The sequence below is a fragment of the Gnatocerus cornutus genome, chromosome 1 (genome assembly GCF_029298725.1).
Source record: "Gnatocerus cornutus isolate USDA-ARS CGAHR chromosome 1, icGnaCorn1.1, whole genome shotgun sequence".
In the NCBI taxonomy this organism is placed as follows: Eukaryota; Metazoa; Arthropoda; class Insecta; order Coleoptera; family Tenebrionidae; genus Gnatocerus; species Gnatocerus cornutus.
Genome location: NC_142233.1, coordinates 28,282,383 through 28,303,696, shown reverse-complemented (window position 1 = coordinate 28,303,696; position 21,314 = coordinate 28,282,383). Strand labels below are relative to the sequence as shown.

At 32.6% G+C, this 21,314-nt stretch overlaps 1 protein-coding gene across 2 annotated transcripts in view; it reads left to right on the top strand.

Moving 5' to 3' along the window:
• The window catches only part of side-II (sidestep II transmembrane protein), a 217,551-nt gene that overhangs the window by 40,366 nt on the left and 155,871 nt on the right, over positions 1 to 21,314 (top strand). For both annotated transcript variants that reach the window (XM_088045132.1, XM_088045140.1), the window contains exon 2: positions 492 to 515. In XM_088045132.1, the coding sequence (XP_087901258.1) occupies positions 492 to 515 (24 nt within the window). The remainder of the gene's footprint in view (positions 1 to 491; positions 516 to 21,314) is intronic.

The following is a 21,314-nucleotide window of genomic DNA, read 5'->3' as shown; positions in this document are numbered from 1 at the left end:
GACTATTTTAAAAACACCCTGCATATGAAAAATTGAAATACAGGGTGATGAATAAGTGGCGCCCATGATTGAAAGAACCATGATCTTTTCTGATAAACCATCTCAAGAATCAAAGCAAAATTAATCTAAACCTATTCCTTTTTACAATACGGATTTTTAGTAACTTTTCCGGCGATCGTTTGTTTTTAGGTACTATTAATGCATGATTTATCGGTTAAAATCATGCATTAAAGTGGACTATTAATGAATGATTTAATGTGTTTATTTTTATAGTTTTGTTTGAAAACTTAATAAAATGGTTTGCCAAAACACTGTTGAGGCAATTCTATAACTTTGCGAGTTTTTAATAAAAATTGAAAAAAATAAGGATTGAAGGTACCTAAACCTAATAAACAGAATTATAAATTAATCTAAAATCGGACCTGATGTTTTGTTAATTAGTGTATTTTTTTGTATTTGTAGCAAAATTAAAATGCCGTTTCTTGTTCTAGATGGTCGGGTCTCTTCTCCAGAAGGTAAGTTTTTTAATTTTACCGGCGCATCCACCATTTTTAAATAGTCCTTCTAAATATTTAGAATCAAGTTTAATACAACTCTTGGAAAAATAAATAATTCTACTCCTATGATTTTCTAATAACGATGACAACTTACCTATTTCCCGTTGTCTCAATAAGTAGTTTGAAGCGGTCATAATACTACTCACATCATACACAGATGAAAAGCACGTTTACAATGTTAAATATTGACAGGTAGAAATAAAGATGTCACGCACTGTAATGCGCTAGAGCTTGCAGTAAAAATCGATTGCATCATAACCCTGGATGGGATTTTATTACACGGCGCGTTCGAAGGAGCTGTTTAGATTGCATTTAAACATACAAAGTTGTCAGTGCATGATGAATAATTTCTTATTGGGGTTTTCTTGATCGATTAGATTCAATGATGAAAATGAGTATTTTGAAACAACGTTATCAAAAAAATGATTAATGGAAATCCTGTTGCGAGAAGGAGTATTTTTATCACTGAAATTTCAGTGGCAGTAATTCTTAAGGTAACACAAAATAAATCAATGCGTTGTCTAAAAAAGTTTATTCTTGTTCGCGTAATTTTCCCCCTCATCAATACCGGGGAAGTTTCGACAAAGTAAGGGCGTATCATTGCCTTGATTAGAATGTAAGAATGAGGTTTTCCATTGAAAAAGTGCGAGATTTACGATTGCGATTTATCCCGAGCGACCTAGTTCCAGGCAATGGTATAATTTGAACAAATACAACTTATGGGCTTCCTTTCATGATGGTGGAGGGAGGAGATGCCACAATTAGTCTGTCAGTTGATTACGCACTATCTGACACTCGTGTAAACACACACTGCAAATAGCGAATAATGCGATCCTGCACGCGATATCATTCTGAAGGAAGGATATACGGCCATAAATTCGCCATGCTTGGTATCTTCCGTCCGCCATTCAGTCACATTGACCCAATGTTTAAGGTAGATTTGTGGCGAATACAACATGGTAATTATCACAAGCTGACGTTTCACAATATAAATCTAACACAACGTGCTTATTTTGTGTATCGTTCTGATAAATTGCTGAGCTTAAGTTTCGGCTCTATGTATTGTAGTAAATAATCCCGTCGGTCAGGTATAATAAAGTTTTGCTGGAATAACGGCCATTCATTAGCTAGGGCGGTGGCCCTATTAATACACCACCCACTTTATTCACACGCCACGTCGGGATTTACTAAATTTAATGAATTTGGCTAGTTTTCTACTCCCGGACGTCCGGATCGATTTGATTTATTAAAAAAGTTTTTCATCAGAGTTTATTCAATTGCTGCAATGACATGAAATAATTTCAACATTACATTTTCTTGTTGTATAATTTCAGAACGACTTGAGAATTCCTTCTAATCTGCGAATCGGCGAAATTGAATTCGAGAGTGAACGAGGTAACCCATTTGGTAAACGACCTTTCTTAAATTAGTATCTTCGCCATTTGGACTGAGTGTTTTTGTAACAAATTCAAGTTTTCCTTTGTCTCGGTCAATTTCCTCGCAATTAAAATCTACAATAATCTCTTTGTGCCCTGTAATTGAAATCTGGCTCTTTGATACACAAAACGATTGATCTTCTAAATAAAGGTCCTAGTCTTTCGATTCATGTTTAACTTTGCTCAAGTCGAATGCAAGACGCTCGTTTTCTCAAAGCGATCAATAAATTAAAAGCAAATTCTATTATTCCCCAAATTCGCTGCAGAATTGCCATTGTGGGATAAGGTCACCCCATCATGTTTATATTTTTGTACGAGTTGTTGCTTTGGGGAGTTTTTTAATAAAACTGTCGTGTTGGAGACCGGAGCGAACTTTCCACTTGGACGTTTTGAATGGGACGGATTGAACAAAGGACAATTTTCGGTCATAATACAAGCAATTTACGCATTGTGATCATGCGTTTCCTCGGTCAGTGAAATTCGACGGAATTCCGTTGAGAGCAAACACTTATAAAACTATTAGTCAAATTGTGTTCGCGTTTGAAGGTTGGTATGCCTGACTTGTTACTACATTCCATGAGTTGGCCGCTCAAGTCATTAGTGTGCCGGGTCAGCGCTTCAGATCCTTTCATCGAAATTGTTAGATGATGAAAGTGGAAGCAAAAACAAACGGACATAAAGGTTTCCAGTTTGATTAACAACAAACTATTGTTTTTCGTTACAAAAATTCACAATACCATACTAAAGACAAAAATCGTAAGGCCAACCTACTTTCTTATTCCTTATCTTCGACCAAATTCCTCAAATTTACCAAATTGAAATTAATGCTCCAACCACAGATTTTATGTTTTTGCAGGCATCACGATCGTTTGACAATATAATATTGTTAAACGAAAATACGCCGAAGAACCGGGAAAATGGATTTAAAAATGCATTGCATTGCCTTATCCCTTCAGGTTTATGTGGCTAGATCTGCTTTTTGTTTTAGAGTTACCCGCAATATATCAGCGTTACAATTTTCCATGTCTTAAGCCCGCCATTTCCGTGGTGTCAAATCCGAATGGTGTAATGTCTACCTTCTTGAATATTTAAAAAACTTTTTAAATAAGTGCCAGGAAAAAATTGGAAGTGCCTCCCTCCATCTCATCACCTAACTCATTAAAAACTAATTTTCCAAAGTGAAGAAAGACGTGACGGTTAATTATGAAGTATGTTCACTTCGACATTAAAAATTTAAATTAAATTGACAAAAGTTCCATTCCTATATATAAAAGTTCCTTGAAGTTCTAAGAGATCCATTTATGCTTTTAATTTTCAGTGGATGGAAAGCAAAGCGTGATTTCAATCTTTGATTTTCAATCCCAGCGCAATCTAGAACGACGACAAATATCCCACTACAGCGCAAGACTTTTGTTAAAAATCGACAATGGCGTAATTATTAATAGGAAACGCCGGCGCAACCCATCCCCGACCATCAACGACTTGTACACAAAGACCGAAGTTTCAACCCTATATACACGACGACAACGGAACACTAAATTTAATTTATTTGACAACTAGCTAGTAGAGGCTGTGTTCTGCTAATTTCACCATAATGTCGCTTTGTTCTAATTATAAACAAAAATTTCGAATTGTATTTGGGAGCAAACTTACTAACCCAAAAGACTTATTATAAGTGAAACACACACATATTTCGAAAAATTCCGAACTCGGAAAATCGATAATATCCGAATTCCTCTGACGTTCTGCCGAAAGTTTATGTAAACACGCAATTAAAACTTTGAGGAAGCTTACAAACAAACGAACCACGTCTTTGTTTTTTTTTCATGTTGTAGTAAATTAATTATTCTGAATATTAGCTCTATAATATTAGCAAACGAAAAATTAGAACGAATTAGTCAAGTATAGTATAAGAATAATTAACAGAGAAATTGAATTTCAGTGATAAATAGAAAATAATCTGAAACATTCAAAAACTGTTAAAGGTAATTCTCAAACTGTGCTATTGTAGAAATTAATGATAAAAGCGTTAGCATATTTCGTTAAAATTTTGGTATATACTTAAAAATATATTTATAATATCTTTATTTGTATTGCCGAGAAAAAAAATATCAAAAAGCGATCAGCTCAGAAGAGAACCTAAAGTGGTACGGTATACAAAACTTAACATACAAAATTAAGTACTTATAAAAAATAACAGTTTAAGTCCAGAATTATTCTTATTCTCAAAATATTTGTATTTTGAATTTGAAATTTTATTCGCGATGATTAAAAGAGGGTTAGAGAATTGAGCAAAAAGTATTTATCAATAAGGCAAAAATCTGAAAATTTAATCGGATGGAATTTTATAATTCAATAGATCTAAAGAACGGAAAAAAAAATGGCTAAAATATCTAAAATATTTAATGAATTTGTAGTTTAAAGGAAACCCAAGAATCTATTTCAACAGGAGCCTAGGAAGAAGCCAACGAATGCAGAGAATAATTCTATGAATCTGAATGAAAGATTTCAGGCATTTGAATATGAAAAATTGGTTTAATTCCGTGGATGTATTATTAGAACTGCCACATCTGCAATATTGAACTATTTAAACTTGATGAAATCATTAGTTTCCCGTGCTTTAACTCTGAATCAAATATATTACCATTTTAGCGAATATAAACAACGCTCTCCATGTTTCAGTTTCCTGTTATTTTTAAAAACTGTTCTTGTTAGTGGAGAAAAACAAGAAAAACATTTTCTGAACTCGTCCAGATAATAATAATGTATTTATCCCACATTGCTGCGGTCGCGTTAAAATTACATTTAGTTGTGGAATACGATGTGAGGTAAATTTATAGCCACATAACAATTCTTCTTACAAAACCAAGCACGTGCTCCATTGCATTAAGGATTGTATTACATGTCACTTCAGACTTTTGATTGCTATTCAAGCAACAACGCGACTAAAACTGCTTTTCTAAAAGAGAGCACGCTCAAACTTAACACCATAAATCAAACGAATTTACTTCCGCATTTATTTCACTTATCGCAGAATTTTCGTGGCTACAAAAAACAGTTCGGTCACGTCGTGTATTTATCAGTTAACAAGTCGCAACGTCAGTTTCTGTTAGACTTTAATAAATCATCATCTTGCTTCTTTTTGCGGTTGTCACCAGTGAATGTAATAAGCTGCCGCTGTTTTGTAAAATTCAATATTGAAATCGGCAGAGCATTCATTATTGGGTGGAATTAAGTAAATAGTTGGTTGAACGCTCACCCTCGTGAGGGCGGTTCCACTGACAGAATGCGGAAAGGGATAAGAAAGGAAGTGTTTTCCAGCGTGGAGTTGCCGGGATTAAGAACGGATTGTTGGTCTGCGACTTTGTTGGTCTGTGACTTATTCTAAGTGGTTGTAAAATTAACTTAACGACTGCAATAAAAGAAAACGTCTGTCTTCCCATGTGCTATTTGTATTAATTTTATTTCGGAGCAACCCCGCAGCGAAATTGGAACGTCTTAATTAATTTAATCATTCACCTAAACAAGAGTCGTATAAATTTTATTGCTGTTGTCGTTTCGAAATCTTAATTAGACGATTTTTAGTTACGAGGACACTGCTTCATTCGACGAATTTCTCGTTTCGTCTGCTGAAAAGAAAACCAAAACTGTCTTGTATTCTTCTTAATCAACATGTGTTTAAACAACGCTTTTATCGACTCGCCTTCCACCAAGAAAACATATTCTTTTGATTACTCCATCTTTTTGTTCTGAGCTTCAAACAAATGCGCAATCATCGCAAATGTCCGCCACTTGTAACTACAACAAAGCAGCTAGAAAAATCTCTCGCTGGCTTTCTGCTTCGGCAACTTTGAAAAAAAGCACTTTGCATGGAAAGGAGTTAATAAAAAGTCCTCTCGACTATATTTTCTTATCGGCGACCTTCTAACGAGGGGCAGTTAACGACTGGCAGCTTCCAGAATGACCCGGATAATGAGCGCAACTTCTAGATCGCTGCCAGGTTCCTGTTCACTGTTACTTATATCCTGGCGGAGTCCTTAAAGGTCTTTCTTCCTGTGCTCATCAACCAGATAACATCTTGAAATGGCACCACTTTTAGATAACACGCTTTCTAATTTTTCTTATTGGGTTTTATTATATGGAGAGTGGCGTTCATACACTTTTATGTCGGGTTAGCGGAGGAGTTCTATTGTAAGGATAGTAACCTGTAGAGCTGTCTTTATGAGTTTCCTAACTTTAATATTCAGTATTTTGTAGTCAGTTGCAGCGCGGAATTGGAACATTGTAGTCACCAGCGAAACAGTTATTCAAAAATTCACATTAAATTTTTCCTAGATCTTCTTTAACAGTTTTAAATGATTTCCAGCTTTGTAATGTATTCTTAAAATTTACTTGCTGAATGCTGTTTAAATTTATCTGAATACTTTATAAATTGTTTACAAATGTTCTTAAATCTTTCTTTGATGACCTGATCTGATCTATAATTTTTTTTCTGAGTTTTTTTTAAATGTTTCTTACTAGTTAGTGTAATTTTTATACCACTTTCTACAGTCTTTATATTTTAGACTGTGTTTTTGTATAATTATCATTATTTTATTCTCCTGTTTCTTTTCAATTTATTACCTATGTACTATTTTCTATGTACAGTAGTTCTAAGATTAATAAATACTAATACTACTTCTGAAGTCGTGTTGCATTAATCCGGACCAACATAGACAGGGTGTTAGGTAACGTTACGGCTATAGCGAAAGGGATGAGAAAAGCAGCTCTGAAACAACACACTCTAAAACACTACTACATACGCCTATAGCCTCTAAATATTTCAATTATTTTAGATTTTTTTGCGTTATTTATAAATTCTCATTATTTTTTCTTTGGATTCGCTCAATTTTCTTCAATTATTTTTAGATTTTTTTTGGACTTTTCGTCGATTTTATTCTTGATTTTCTAAATTCTCTGAATACTCTAGATTTTTTCTACAGTCTCTTTAAATTTTGTCCATTTTTAAGTAGATTTTTTAATTTTCTTTGCTCTATTTTTGGTTAATTTAAATCTTTAAATTCTTATAAACTAATGATTATGTTTTATCAATCAATTTTTTAGTTTTTAGTTTTTTTGAGACTCATTTTACCTGCTATAAATTTTCTTTAAATTTTTTCATCTAGTTACCTTTGGAATGAATTTTTTTGTGCATTGTACTAGTCCTGCCACTTTGATCTTCTGTCAATGCTGTTACTTGTCAAACGTTCAAATCGCCAATAGGGAAAGAATTTAAACAACAAACAGCAAAAATAAGCAAAGTTTGAGTTAGTTTTATTTCCTCAACGATTTTTACAGATTGCAAATCACTGTCTACCTAATAATTTTTTAAAAGTATTTTAAGGCATTTTTTAATTTGTACGAGAAATCAGAGGTGACTAGATGAAAATCTTTCTAAAACACGGTGTATTTTGGGATAGTTTCTTTGATTTTCAAGATTTTCTTTATATTCTTTTTGATTTTTTTTCAAATTTCATCTCGATTATTATTAGATTTTCAAGATTTACTCAAAATTTTCAAGATACTTTTTAGATTTATCTTTTGAGTTTATTTTATATTTACTTTATAACATGTGATTATTTTATTTTGTGATCTAGGCGGCTATGACATTTTGCTTCGGTCATGTCTGAGAGTTATTTTACCAAATTAAACATAACCTCAAATTTACGCTTCATGGCAAAAACTTTCTGCTGAATCGTTAAGTCTGTACTAAACTGCTGCTTAAAGTAGTTTAATGACTGACTGGATGTAACAATTGTTATTTCATGTCGATTTATTAAAGCTCGTCCACTTTCAAAGTTTGTCGCCTTTTCCAGGTTCTAACTAAAATTGTCAAAACTGGTAGCGGGAGATCTACGTTAAAATGGGTCAAAGCCGTCTGGATCACAAATTAAAATGATCACTCTGTATTATCTTTAATTTTTGCGGATCTTCTTGATTTCCTCTAAATATGTATTTATGCAAATCTTCTTCAAATTCTGTTTAAATTTTGTAGATTCTAAGGAGTTGGTTGATGAATTTGTCTGTTTACATTTCCTAAATTCTTTTTGCATTAATTTTATTTTATTTTTAGTTTCTTCTTTTGCCTAGATTTTTAATTGTTTTTTCCTTAATTCTTATTAGATTCTCTTCACATTTTTCTTTAATTAGTAAAGAAATTCTTGTGATTTTATTTAAAGCTTCTATATTCTTCTTGTCTAGGCTTTTGTTATATTTTTTATAAATGCAGTTTAGAGTCTAGATTTTCTATCACTCTATACAGAGTGTCTTAGAATGTTCGCACTTCCTTTTAATGGAAAATTCTCCATCAAAATCTGAGTTGATTTTCGTATTGCACAATGTTCAGACCCTTACAGTTTTTGAGATAAAAGCACTTTAATCACAGAGCATAAATCGCTAAAAAGCATTCGGTGGCTACGTTACCTGCAAATATTTTTTTTTAAATTGCACAATGATGCGCTTTGAATGATCAACTTTAAATGCTTGTAACTTGAATACCTACAATAAAAGCCAGAACATTGTATAACCATCAACTCAGATTTTGATAGAAAATTTTTCATTTAATGAAAGTGCGAGCGTTCTAGAACACCTGTATAACATTCTTAATTATCTGTAGATTCTTACTTGTTGCTAACGTTTTCCAAATTCAAAGTTTCGCGTTAGATTTTTTACAATGAGATTTTACGCAGATTCTTGTGTGTATTTGTGTGTAGATACATTTTTGACTTTTTATCGTCTTGAATTAAAAGTTGATATTATTAAAAAAAGTTGGAGGTTTTGCCCCCAAGGCACGCGGCCAGGCGCCCACCTTTAAATCCGCTTCTGTGCATTTAGAGAGAGCGTTCAAATAAACAAGCGAAATAAACTGGGCTAGTTCAACAAAGTTTCTTCGTTTTCCATAAATACCGGTCTTCCCTTCTAAAAACGAATGTTTATTTTACTCTGACGAAATCATTTAGTACTATTTGTTTCATTTTAGCACAGTCCTTAACTCGTTCGCTACTCGTAGACAACAAAGTTCCTCCTAAGTTTAAAACCACGTCAAGCTAAACGAAAGCAACTCGAGTAATGTAGCGTAACATTATTTAGTTTTTTGTTAGTTCTACTGCACATTTACATTTTCTTTGTTGTCGGTGTTGTTTACATTTTAATGAGGTTAAGAAATTTCATATTACAATGCAAATTACAAATAGCAAATGTATTCTCTTCACCTTCTACGATTGCATACATTGTTTCGGCTTTAATTGCTTTTACAACTTAGATTGTCTCGTCTGCCGGCTTAATAAGGGACAATAAGTGGTATCTACCCGCCTTGTCACCTATAAAAGGCAAAAATCTTCAGTTTTCCGGTAAAAACTGAGAAGAAATTACGTTTAATTAGGGTGTTGGGGCTTTATTAATTATTGTTATGGGGAAATGTAACGTGGTGGCAGTGTCGTTCCGAGAAACTATACAGTTATAGCCGAGGAAATTGCGGGTTGTAGTAATAGCTAATGAACACTCACTAAATCGATAGTTTTCTTGAAGAATCTCGGCGTGTAGCGCCACCATGAAAATATATCTTTCAGTTTACCAGTGAAATTAAATTCCACATACAATTTCTATATAATCTTCTTACTAAAATGACGGCTGTCATTTTTCTGTAGCATTGTGTAACTCTTTACAAATGGTAAGGTCCCCGAAATATAAATTCAATAAACATTTATCAAACCGGATAACTCTTTCATTGCCGCATGAATTAAACTCCGAAGTCCATCTCGCAAATTCATAAATTCCATCCCAACATTGTTTAGCAAGAGACAAAAAAATGATTTCATTTTATGTCTCATTGTCCCTCCACTCTACTAAAAATATAATGGACAACTCGGAACGCATCCACTTTATCATTAGCACTATTGTGTTGAGATGAGGCCGAAAATAAAAATTGGTTTGTAAATTGTCGTTCGTCACGACCGCCTGCCGGCTTTTTATTCCGGATTCTGTTTATTTATTTTTATTATTATATTTTTATTAGCGAGGCGAACAACGCTTTTTTATTCGCTGCGCGCTTACACACAAAACAAACCGAAACGACTCGACCCTTTTATATTTGTTATCTTATTTGGATTATGTATTTCGTTTGTTCAATGTTTATTTAATGCGTTGAAAAGGAATGTTTTCTGTTGTTCGTTGATTACGAAAGGACACCTTTGATGTTACAATGTGTTACTATACAAGCGACCTGCAGATGTAAAAAACGCCGCTTTCTTTGGGGGTGTTTTTTCCGAGAGAAACTTGTAATTACGTTTTATTTGAACAGGCAGCTAGTTTGATTAGACAGTAATTAGAATTGGAATTTAGTATGTGATTTTATCGTTGATTTTCTGAAAAGCGGCTTAGGGGATTTTATAATAATTGTACACACCTATTGCAATTTCTGCTTTTTTATATTTTTTTTAAATTTTTGTTCAAACTAAACGTTTATCAATTTTATTTAGTACACTTTTTCTACATTTTAACCCAAATTATATCCAATCTAACTTGAAGTAGAAAGTCATTTCTAAAGTAAAATTTCCAAGTGATTCTAAATCCAAAACCCGTTTTGTTAAATTAGGTCAGGACTCGGAGTTTTTTGTAAAATATATTTTGTATTGAGTACCGCTCATTTACTTTTGTTTTTTTTTTTCCTGTTTTAATGCAATGCATTTGTTTCGTTATCAAAACCGAAAAATCTCAATCTTCTAATGCTGCATTACAATAAAAAATCGATGTAAGAATTTTTGAGTTATATGGAAAATTGCATATCAAAATCATTTAATACTAAGTTTTTTGGAACATGAGATTTGTTTTCAAAAATTTCATAAGAAATACCGTTGAGTTTTATAAGTCGGTGGAATGATTAATATAAACTGACTTTCCAAAACTCCTGTCAAGCAACTTTATAACTTCGCAACTTTCCAAGAAAAAACTAAAACTGTACTATACCTACAGGAGAACAAAAAAAAAACATTTTTCAACAAAATACGGACTTGATGGAGCAAAACGGACTTACGAGCAGAGGCCATTCGTGCAGAGCCCATTCAACTTCAAAAACACTCTGTATAATCATATTAAAGTATCTGTGACTGTTTTTTCGCCAATGAAATGACAGCAATCGTCAAATTAGTTTCGAAATTAACTTCATTGCAATTATTGTGTAAATCGGCCTCTTAGTTTTACTTGACGCCAAAAAATTAATTATGTTTTTACGGATGTAGACACGCAGCGCAGAAAGGCTGTTTGGAGGCGTGTACAGATCGTTTTTAGTCACGTATTGATTTTGAGGGAAACCTAGTAATTAACTTACTTATACTCGTGATTGAATAATAGATGACTAAGAAAATTATGTTTTTGTGACAATTTTTTCATCGCATGTTACATTTATGGATTTCCAATGAAATTTACTTATTGAGCGACATGTAGGTATTGAAATGAATTAAGAATTAATCACACTGTAAAATTCCATTTTACATTGTAGTGAATAAAACGGTTATCTCTTCAAGTTTATGTGTATCATCTTTTTCCTTTTTTTCAAGAGTTTTCAGCCTTAGAATATTGCTTATAAAACGCATCGCATGTTGGCAGGAAATTTATTCAAGTGTAGAGCACCTCGAAACCCATTCAGATCCTTCTTCCGAAATAAAAATTAGAAATTTAAGGTCGGTTCGTATGAACCTCACGTTTTCCCGTCTCTCCCTGATTAAAATTTCACGTAAAAAATCATGGCAAATAAGTTTGCTTAGCCATCTCCTAAATCCGGACATGATGGTAAGTGCGGATATAAACCATTCCTCTAATTGAAATAAAAGTATACGGGCTTCGGTATAGCAATAAGGCTTAACAGATTCTTGGTTCGCGCGTGGAAGCCACCACCAGCACAGTAACTGACGTCGTAAAGAGCAAATTGCTCAGGATATCTGTAAGTAGCTGCCTCGCACGCGGAGATATTGCTGTCATTCGTTGCCTTTTCTTGCGCCGCCCACGCCTTCCAACCCAAAACTAAATTACACTACGCTAAGACAGATTTCCGAGTAATTCGGGCCGAGGTACTTAAACAAATTTATTGCAGTAAACAAAGCAGTGTTGCAATTATCTAGGCTGAATATACTCAATTTCGGACATGATTTTGAATAGGGTTATCAACAGGAACGCGAGGACTAGGGACGGTAAATAATGACAATTCTAAATCAGATCTGGCTTCTATTCATTGGACTAGGTGTATTTGAATAGCGTGTACACAAATTATCTTGACATTCATCTCGGAACAGGAAACCAAAAATGGTTATTTACAGTACAAGCGCTGAAAAAACCTCATAACGAAACGAACTACATGTGAGCGAGCTTTCGCTATGAGCTTTTCGCGAGAGTACTGTACATAATTTTTATGCTGATTTTTCTATAGTTAGTTTTTATTATTATAAATATTTTAGTAGTGTTAGCAAATGCATGTTGACATTAACTTTGTCACTAAGCGCTAAATGTCAAAATATTAACAATGGGATGATTAAAATAACCTTATCATATTTATTTACCTTAATTATATTTTGTCCTCTTTAATTATTTTCCCTCAGATATTTAAATTTGATGAGACCCACTTCTCTGAAAAGTGCGCAAACTGAGTTTTTGTCCAGTTAATAAACAATAATATCCGCTGCTAACGCTGTTTCATAACCGTTTTCTTTCACCCACTCAGTATTGATTTTAAAATTGAATTAATTAAAACGTGCTAGAAAGGTTCACATTGTAAATTTGACATCAAAGCCCACGTCACGTTCTTGCCTTCGGTGACAAGCGTTAATACCATTACTAAAACACTTTGAAGAACGGAAAATTGGGATCTCTGTCATCAATGCGGTAAAGATCAGTCATAAAAGAAATTTTCTCTGCATGCAATGATATGAAGTTAATTAACATGCTACTGAAAGTTGTTGTCGAAAGTTTTGAAAAGTGTACTTGGAAGAGATCTTAAGATGATTGGACCCAGCCCCTGTAATCACTCTTACCTAGCAAAAGCGCCAAGTAACGCAAAGTTATCGCAAGTTCCAAACAACGCAACTTACACCTCCTAATGAAAATAGATACTCTTCACATTCATAGCTCCAGGGCTCCAATAAATCATTTTAAAAAAAGATCGCTTCGATTCTTCCATCCGCAGACTCTGTGTTAAATTTTTATATTGTGAAATATACGTTTGTACTTGTCGTTTATCCTAAAAGCATGTCGGTGTTTCTCGCTTCTTGAGGGTAAGTAAGAAGGAAAATTTGAAACTTAAATTAGAGTCGTTGCACGCTACGCCAATCCCGAAATTGAAAAAGATTGAAATTACCATGAAGTTGAAGAGATTAAACTGGATCAAGATGGAACTGATATGGAATTATTTTTAGATAATTATGACAAATTGCTCCAGTTTGTCGGAGAAGCACAAAGTAGTTGTGATAAATGTTCACCATTGTCTGGGAAAGTTTGCTTTAAGTTTATAACTTAACCGCATGAGCGCATTTCCTTATTTCTTGCTTGAAATATATTAATACAATTAGTCATTTTGATAAAGACACGACTTGCTCTTTACAAGAATTAGAATGTAAGGAAGCTCTAAATTCACTGATCCGGAACGACATTCTTTGCTTTTTACGACTCTTCGCCGCAATTGCATAAATGCTAAATCCAAATTTCTTATATTATAATTGCCGTCTTATCAACCAGCTATAACATAATGAAGATGGATGCATTCTGCAGCGTAATCAGGCCACTGAGCCGCCCGCTTCTTTAATTGCCATCAACTCTGCTAATTAAAAGGCATTACGGGAGCATTATTATTCTGGGATCCCAACGAGACTCGCTTATTTTACATATCTACCAGCTTCTGTCATCTTCTTAATATGCTTAATGGATTTAGACGCTGATATAGCACAAAGATTTACAAACGTCATTTGTTTCAATTAAGTGATAAGTTGAATTCTTCCAGGATATAAACTTTATGGCTTCAAGTAATTTTATCCTTCATTATTTAATCAGTTAAAGCTCCACAATTTTTGCGTAAACGGAATGACATCAAAGAGATTATTATAACTTCCCAGCGCTTTAACACTTTTTTCTTTGTTACTTTAATATCAATATTTTACTACATATTTCACGCTCGGATGACTCCTCTATAACTTTGTCATCTTTTCATTTTTCCAACGTTGGCAAGTATAAAATGAAATAGTGTCAAAGAACACTTGCTAAGAGTGCTTAAAAATTCTCAGCAATCTTTTCATCAAAGCTAGGGTATTTTCTTTCTCTGCATTCCGTGATTAATCTGAACGATCTCAACATGCAAGAGAATAGAAAAATATACAGCTAACGACTTTTCCTTCACGCTGTCATTGATTAATTTCATAATTATAAACCAAGGAACTCGTCCGGGTAAATAATGACTTAATTAGGAAAATACAGTTTTCTGCCGTTAATATTCGGATACTAGCAAATCTTACGTGTAAACAACTTATAATTCACTGTTATGAATATTCAGAAACTTATCTACGTCGAAATTTGGAATGCGTGAGGAATGTCATAAAGATTTATAGAATTTCAGAAGGCGTTAGCGGAGGGTTTATTGTCGATTTTAATAACATCAATAATAATCATAATTAAATTTCGCTTAATGTCACCTGCAGAGTTTGTTATATTTTTCTGGCGGTAATTGTGGAAACGTTAAAATAATAAATACTTGTTTATTTAAAAAACGGAACGAGTTTAAGTGTTCGGATATTTTGAGTTCAATTATTGTTGATTTCTAATATAATTATGCCACTTATTTAATATTATACTGTGTCGCTTTTTTTAGTTTTTTTAACAAAGGATTGTAGCATTATTGTTCTGAATGTAGATTTATTTAGATGATTAGCACGGAACATTATTGATAAAATGATATTGATTCTGAATTCCTTATTTATTTGATTATTCAGTGAATGGGCATGTGATGCAATATTTCAGTGATCAATGCATTATTAATTTTCCTTGCATCAACAGTTTTATTCCGACATTTTGACTTATTCTTTATCGCAATAGTTATTTATAGTACAAGCGCCGAACCGCATGTGAGAGAGCTTTCGCTATGAACTTTTCGCGAAAATGGTGTACACGATTTTTTATACTGTTTTGTTTTAATTATTATTAACTATTTATTAAAAAAATGATTTAATTTTAGTAATTTTTAATCGTTATGTGTTATATGTCAAACAATTGACTTGGCAAAGTGGCAACACAAATTAATGTTCTAAATATTCCCTAATGTATAAGTAAAAACTTACAAAAACGCATTTTTCAAATGTTAAACCGAAAGTATCAATCTATGCTTTTAGACATCAGTTTTTGTTTCAATAATAAATCTTGGAATGTTCACCTATTTTATATTTGCAGTTCACAGCTTGCTGCTACTTGAAAAAGTGTTGCGTTTCTTCGTGGACAACCGCTAATTGTCATTTTTGATGACAGCAGTACAAAAACGGTATTTATTCATACCTCTAATAGATTTTCCGAATTTATTATTGACTGATTTGAATGATTGAACAAACGACAATTTTACACTAGTCAGTCTGCAAAATTAACACTTGTTGTCGATGTTCGACGCTATCGTAAAATCATGTAATCGCTCATATGTATGTTGGCTACAAATTATTGATATGTCAACGGTGTTAAATTATATTCTAAACTAAACTTAAATATTGGTGATGTTAAGAATATAATTAATTTATTCTAAATAAATAATTAATCAGTTATGAAGAATTCAATGACAAGGACGACACATATCTACATAGAACAGAACATACTCAAACAGAATAGTCTCTAAAGAAATTCATTTCAATCAACAAGATAATTTTTTTTTTAAAACGTCATAAAAGTGATACATTATCTAGCTTGACTGTCAGTGTATAAGTTTCACTTATATGCTTAAGCAGAACACAGCACTTTATATGCTTGGGCTCCACCGTAACCATAGAAATGTTTGCCCTATGATAGTTTGCACTATGATTCTGTATGAATTTATTTTTTTTAAGTAAAATAGGGCAATTTTCTATTGTTTGCAAAAACATCGTATATGCCATTCAGAGCAAAAATGGCTTTGTGTGCTTCGCCTGTTAATGTCTGGCTCACTACGTTTGGCAGACACACGAACAGGTTCAGCACACAAAACTTCATTTTTACTCTTAATAACATAATATACTATTATTATATTTAAAGTTTTCAAAAAAAATTAGACAACTACAAATATTCCGTACATTAGAATTTTACTTGGCGCATCCACTATTTTTTGAAATAAATTTTTAATTTATGATCAGAACACCACTCCCTAATTTTAATAAATATAAATACAATATAAATCAGAAAATTAACATTGAGAAAAATAAATAATAAAGTTCATGTATACTATTATAAGCTAAAAATTATATACCTAATATATTTTCTTTTGTCTACATTTTGGAAACATGTCGGAAATGCATACTTTTAGCTATGACATTTTTTATTTACATGTTGCACATGCTTATTTTCTAAATGATCCACACGATTGCAATCGATTCTGCAGCGAGCGTAAACAAATCTAAATTTAACATGAATTTTTCAGGTTAATTGAAATATAATCTTTGATGCCATCATTTTGTCATTATTGAATATCTGTTGTTCTATTTTGTTCTATATTTTTCATATATTTTGGACAACTCCCAGTTATAGTAATAGTAATAACTAAACTTTCCGACCAGAAATGATAGAAACGAATTAATACACAGATTTACAATTTCTATTGACCAATTAGTATTAATACAGAACTTTCTCAACTGCAACTTTACTACAAATTTAAGCACTTCAGAATGGCTTGGATGGGTACTTAGATTATAATTACATTAATTAAATACTATCTCATACGACCAACTTTTGAGTGCTGCTAGATATTTCACCTACTGAACTACTAAACTCTAAGATGCTGATGCATTGCAACAATGAAGAGGAGCTCTAACTGGAGTGACTTGCATACAAATTCATAAGGAAAACTCTATGTCTATATTTATCATATTATCAATATTCGGATTGTGATTCTATTTTCTTTTTGTTTGATTTTGGTCAACTTTGTTTTCATAAATATTATTTAAACAGTGTTGATTAAAATGCTGAATATATTTTGCGGAATCATGACCAAGCTTTTTCAAAAATGTCGCAAGTGTGTTTTAAGCAATTAAAGCAAAAAATGTTATGACTTGTAAAGCGTTTAATTACTCTTCGTACCGCTTGAAAAATTTGACTTATTTGCCTTGTCCGCCTACAAAATACCTGCAATGGGAGATGTTCGTGCCTTGTAAAGGTATATAACTTCTTGATTATGTTTAGATTGCGAGAGAAAACTCCGAAAGAACGACCCATAAAGAACGTTCAACGCACGGTTCTACCATTAAACATGCATTGGGTTCATTGCGTGTTTTAAAACTTCATTTACTGGACATGTTCATTTAAAATTATGGTCCGTGACAGGCTCCATCCTCTATGAGCTTGTGAGATAAAACGAGTTGACAACTTTTTATTAAATTTTTTTTGTTCAAATACCGCTAATTTATGATTGTTTGAGGTGTCGACTGGTTGGCACCTGAAATGTCGTTTGAACTCTGAAATTTCAAACCTGTCTTAAATAATAATTCATCCAGTCAAGCAACTTCCACAAAAGTCCTATCTGCCATCTGCGGCCTTATTTCAGCATGCGAAAGAAAGCTGGGAAGAGCCAGACTTTGTGTATCAGATAAGGTGATTAATAAATACGCTAGCGTGAATTAAGAGGGTGAATTTAATGCTTGTTAAACAAACCATTAGAAATTCACTTTTAGAACGAATTATTCTTGGACGGGCTCACTTGTAGGCATCAATAATTCATGGGCAGTTTTTGTCTGATTTCGCGGAGGCTAATTAGTCTTTTTTTGCCTACAGGTCATTAATAAATTTTCGGTCCAACCAAAGTTTGATCTGTCCAAAAAAAGTATTGGATCCTAATATAGATCAATCAATACTGCATTAAATACTAACTAGCTCATAGTAGCTTTGTTAAATTGCTCAACAGTTTGAATTAGTTTGAGGTTTGATCTAATCACAGGTTTGTTGAAAGCACCTATGAAGCTGCACTGTACTGAGTGTTCCGGAATTTCTAAATTTGATGGTATTTGTGGAAACATGAGAGAATAAACATGCGAAACATGCTAATAGAGAGAAAATAAAAGGAAGTAAATTAAAGTAAATTTTTACTTTACCACTCTTAGGTAATTATTTTCCAAATCTTGAAAAACAAATAATTTAAAATTGCGTAACCCTTTATTTTAATATTTGGCTTGAACTTCCTGGAACATAAATTTTTATGAGGGGAAAACCGACGATAACAATACGGGGGAGAACAAACTCGAGCAGTCAAGTCAGATGGACTTGCCATTTCGTTGTTGCAAAGCGCAGGACAAAGCTTATATTTCAAGCTAATTGACCCACATATTTTTTGTTACTTTATTTTAGGTTAAGTAAATTTTTAAATATCAAATTCTGACATAATTATAAATAACATATGTATATGTATAACAAATAGTTTGGTAAAAAGCTTAAAAAATATTGACAACAAATTAATTCCAGCTAAAATGTCATAATGAATAGAGCAAAACTTAACTAATTAAAGATAGATCCTAGTAAAGTCAAGAAGTTTATTATAAATCTAAAATATTCAGATTTAAAGAATACGAAGCATCTAAAAAATCTAACCACTTTTTAGAATCTTGCAAATAGAAAAATCGATGTTCTAATTTGCTAGAGAAGTTTCAAGAATATAAAGTGTTTAAAGAGTAACAAGGATCTGAAAAAAACAGAATTTAAAGATTTAAATAATGGAAGAAATATAATTTATTTATCTGAAAAATTTAATAAACATAGCTAATAGATTGAATGATTTACTTAAAAAATGTATAAAGATTCTTGAAGATCCAAGAATCTGAGTTACTTTTAGAGATTTAATGCTTTTAAGCATAGCAATCTGAATTCACGAAAAACGAAAACACCAAAAAATGATTAATGGTTATAAATGCCGTGAGACCAAAATGATTCAAAGATATTAAAGATAGCCAGGTAATTCAAAATTTTTGCAGAATAAATTTAATATCTCTGACAGAATGCATAAATTTGTGTTTTGTGCAAACATATTATTTAGAAAAAAGCTTTCTTTTTTAATAATAATTTTACCAGACGCACCCACCCTTGTTCAAAATACAATTATTTTTTAACTCAATAGCTGAGCACCATTTCTAAATATTTATAAAATAAGATGGGAAATACATTTATGCATCTTCAAATATTACCAATTTAAACGATGAAAATGAATCTAATTATGTCGATTTTCAAAGATTTTTTTACTTATCTAAAATTTCATATTTTGTCCCAGTTTTACCAGTTTTATGGTAATTCAGAAAATTTAGAGAATCAAAAGAATTAGGCAAATTTAAACAATGTTAAAAAAATTGAAAAAAATCTACAAAATTCTCAGAAATTGTTATAATCGAAAAAAATAAAAAATTATTGGTGGAATATCACAAAAGTCACTTAATCCGGCGAACTGGATGGATATAAAATTTTTAGGATTTTAAGAACGAATTTGAAAATTTGAAAAGAGAAACATAAGATAATCAACTACATATTGTTTAACATGTTTCTATCGTTTGCAAAATACATACCCATTTTAAAATGTTTGCATTTCTATGTTTACAGAAACGCTCTCGCTTTAAAAATAAACTGCCGATTTAAAACAATTCATTACAATAATAAAACATTGAAAACATATTTTTGTCTAAAGTAAATAAACACCCTGGAAATCATAAAATGAAAAACGACAAATGTGGGTCAGCCCAGAAATATTGTTTATATACGTAGATAGAACCACGCTTTGGTATGTTAAGCAGATCTAGAACCTACAATAAGCAACAATATGTATAAAATAATATTACTTCCGTCAACACAGTTCCACCAGTTTACAACAACATTTGCCCAGCTAGAGGGCAATATGTTTAACAAACCTCCAAATCAATCGTATTTTCTGAACGGTGGTTCTACATTTCCGGGTGTTTTCCAACAGAGACATTTCGTACTCGAGGCACGTTCTAGCAGTATACTTTCAGATACATCGTTTCTGCTGACTGAAGGCACTCAAGACATAGGTGAAGACGGCAGGTGGTATGTTGTAACTTATTTATGGATTATATGTTCTTTGATAGCGGCTCCGTGTTATAACATCAAAGTTATGTTGCCCGAGTCACAAAGAACAACACGACTTTCACTTTACCATATCAATAATGCCTGTTGTCTGAGCTTTTAGAGCAGCATCTCTCATTCCTCTTTAATTCGAAGTACGCAAAATTTAAAAGTCCTCTAGGAACACCGAAGTTACGTTTTATAAGCACTGAGGCAGAAATGAAGAGTGGCAGCACTGTGCTGTAGGTGGATTTGGGTAATAGGACTCCGGTGTGTCATATACTATTTTTGTTCGAATAAGATTTTTGTGTGTTATGTCGAGGACGTGCTTAAAATTTCACAACGAGATAAAGGGACGTTTGTCACAATTAAAACGTCGATTTTTTAGCTCCGGAATATTCCGGGCTGCCTCAAGACTCGATGACGGTGGAACTAAGTAATTACTTCTGTTTATTCTCTAGAGAAAAATTGTTTTTATTGCAACTCGCAACAATTGCAAAGATTTATTGTTGTTGCCCGAATTTCAATTGTACGTTATTTGAGAAATAATGATTTCGGTGTTGTCTGTCTTTGTACAATTTTTATTGCCCCTGAAAATTTGATTTGAATCTTAAAAAGTTAGTTATTTAGAAACCTGTCTTAGGGGTGATCTGTTTACCTACAATAATTTATCGATTCTTAATAACACTTTCTACGGCTTCGAATAATTAAAATTCAAGAATAAGTTTGACCTTAATTCGTAGAAGCGGCTGTGTAAATCTGTCCAACGGGAATTAGACGAGGGTAACTTGGTTTGGCGTTTCTAAACTAATTGATGTTTGAATCCGAGTTCGGTAGATAATTCTTGAGGATGCTAAAGCATTAAGTGATTATTCTTCCACGAAATCGTCAAAAAGATGTTGCTAAAGAGCTCATAATATTATTCCAGACACTGTAGCTTGAAATAAAATTATTAAATCCAATTTAATAAGAACGATAATTAAACGGATCTGGAAGCTTAAACAAGAACCAAAGTTCTAGCTCTAAT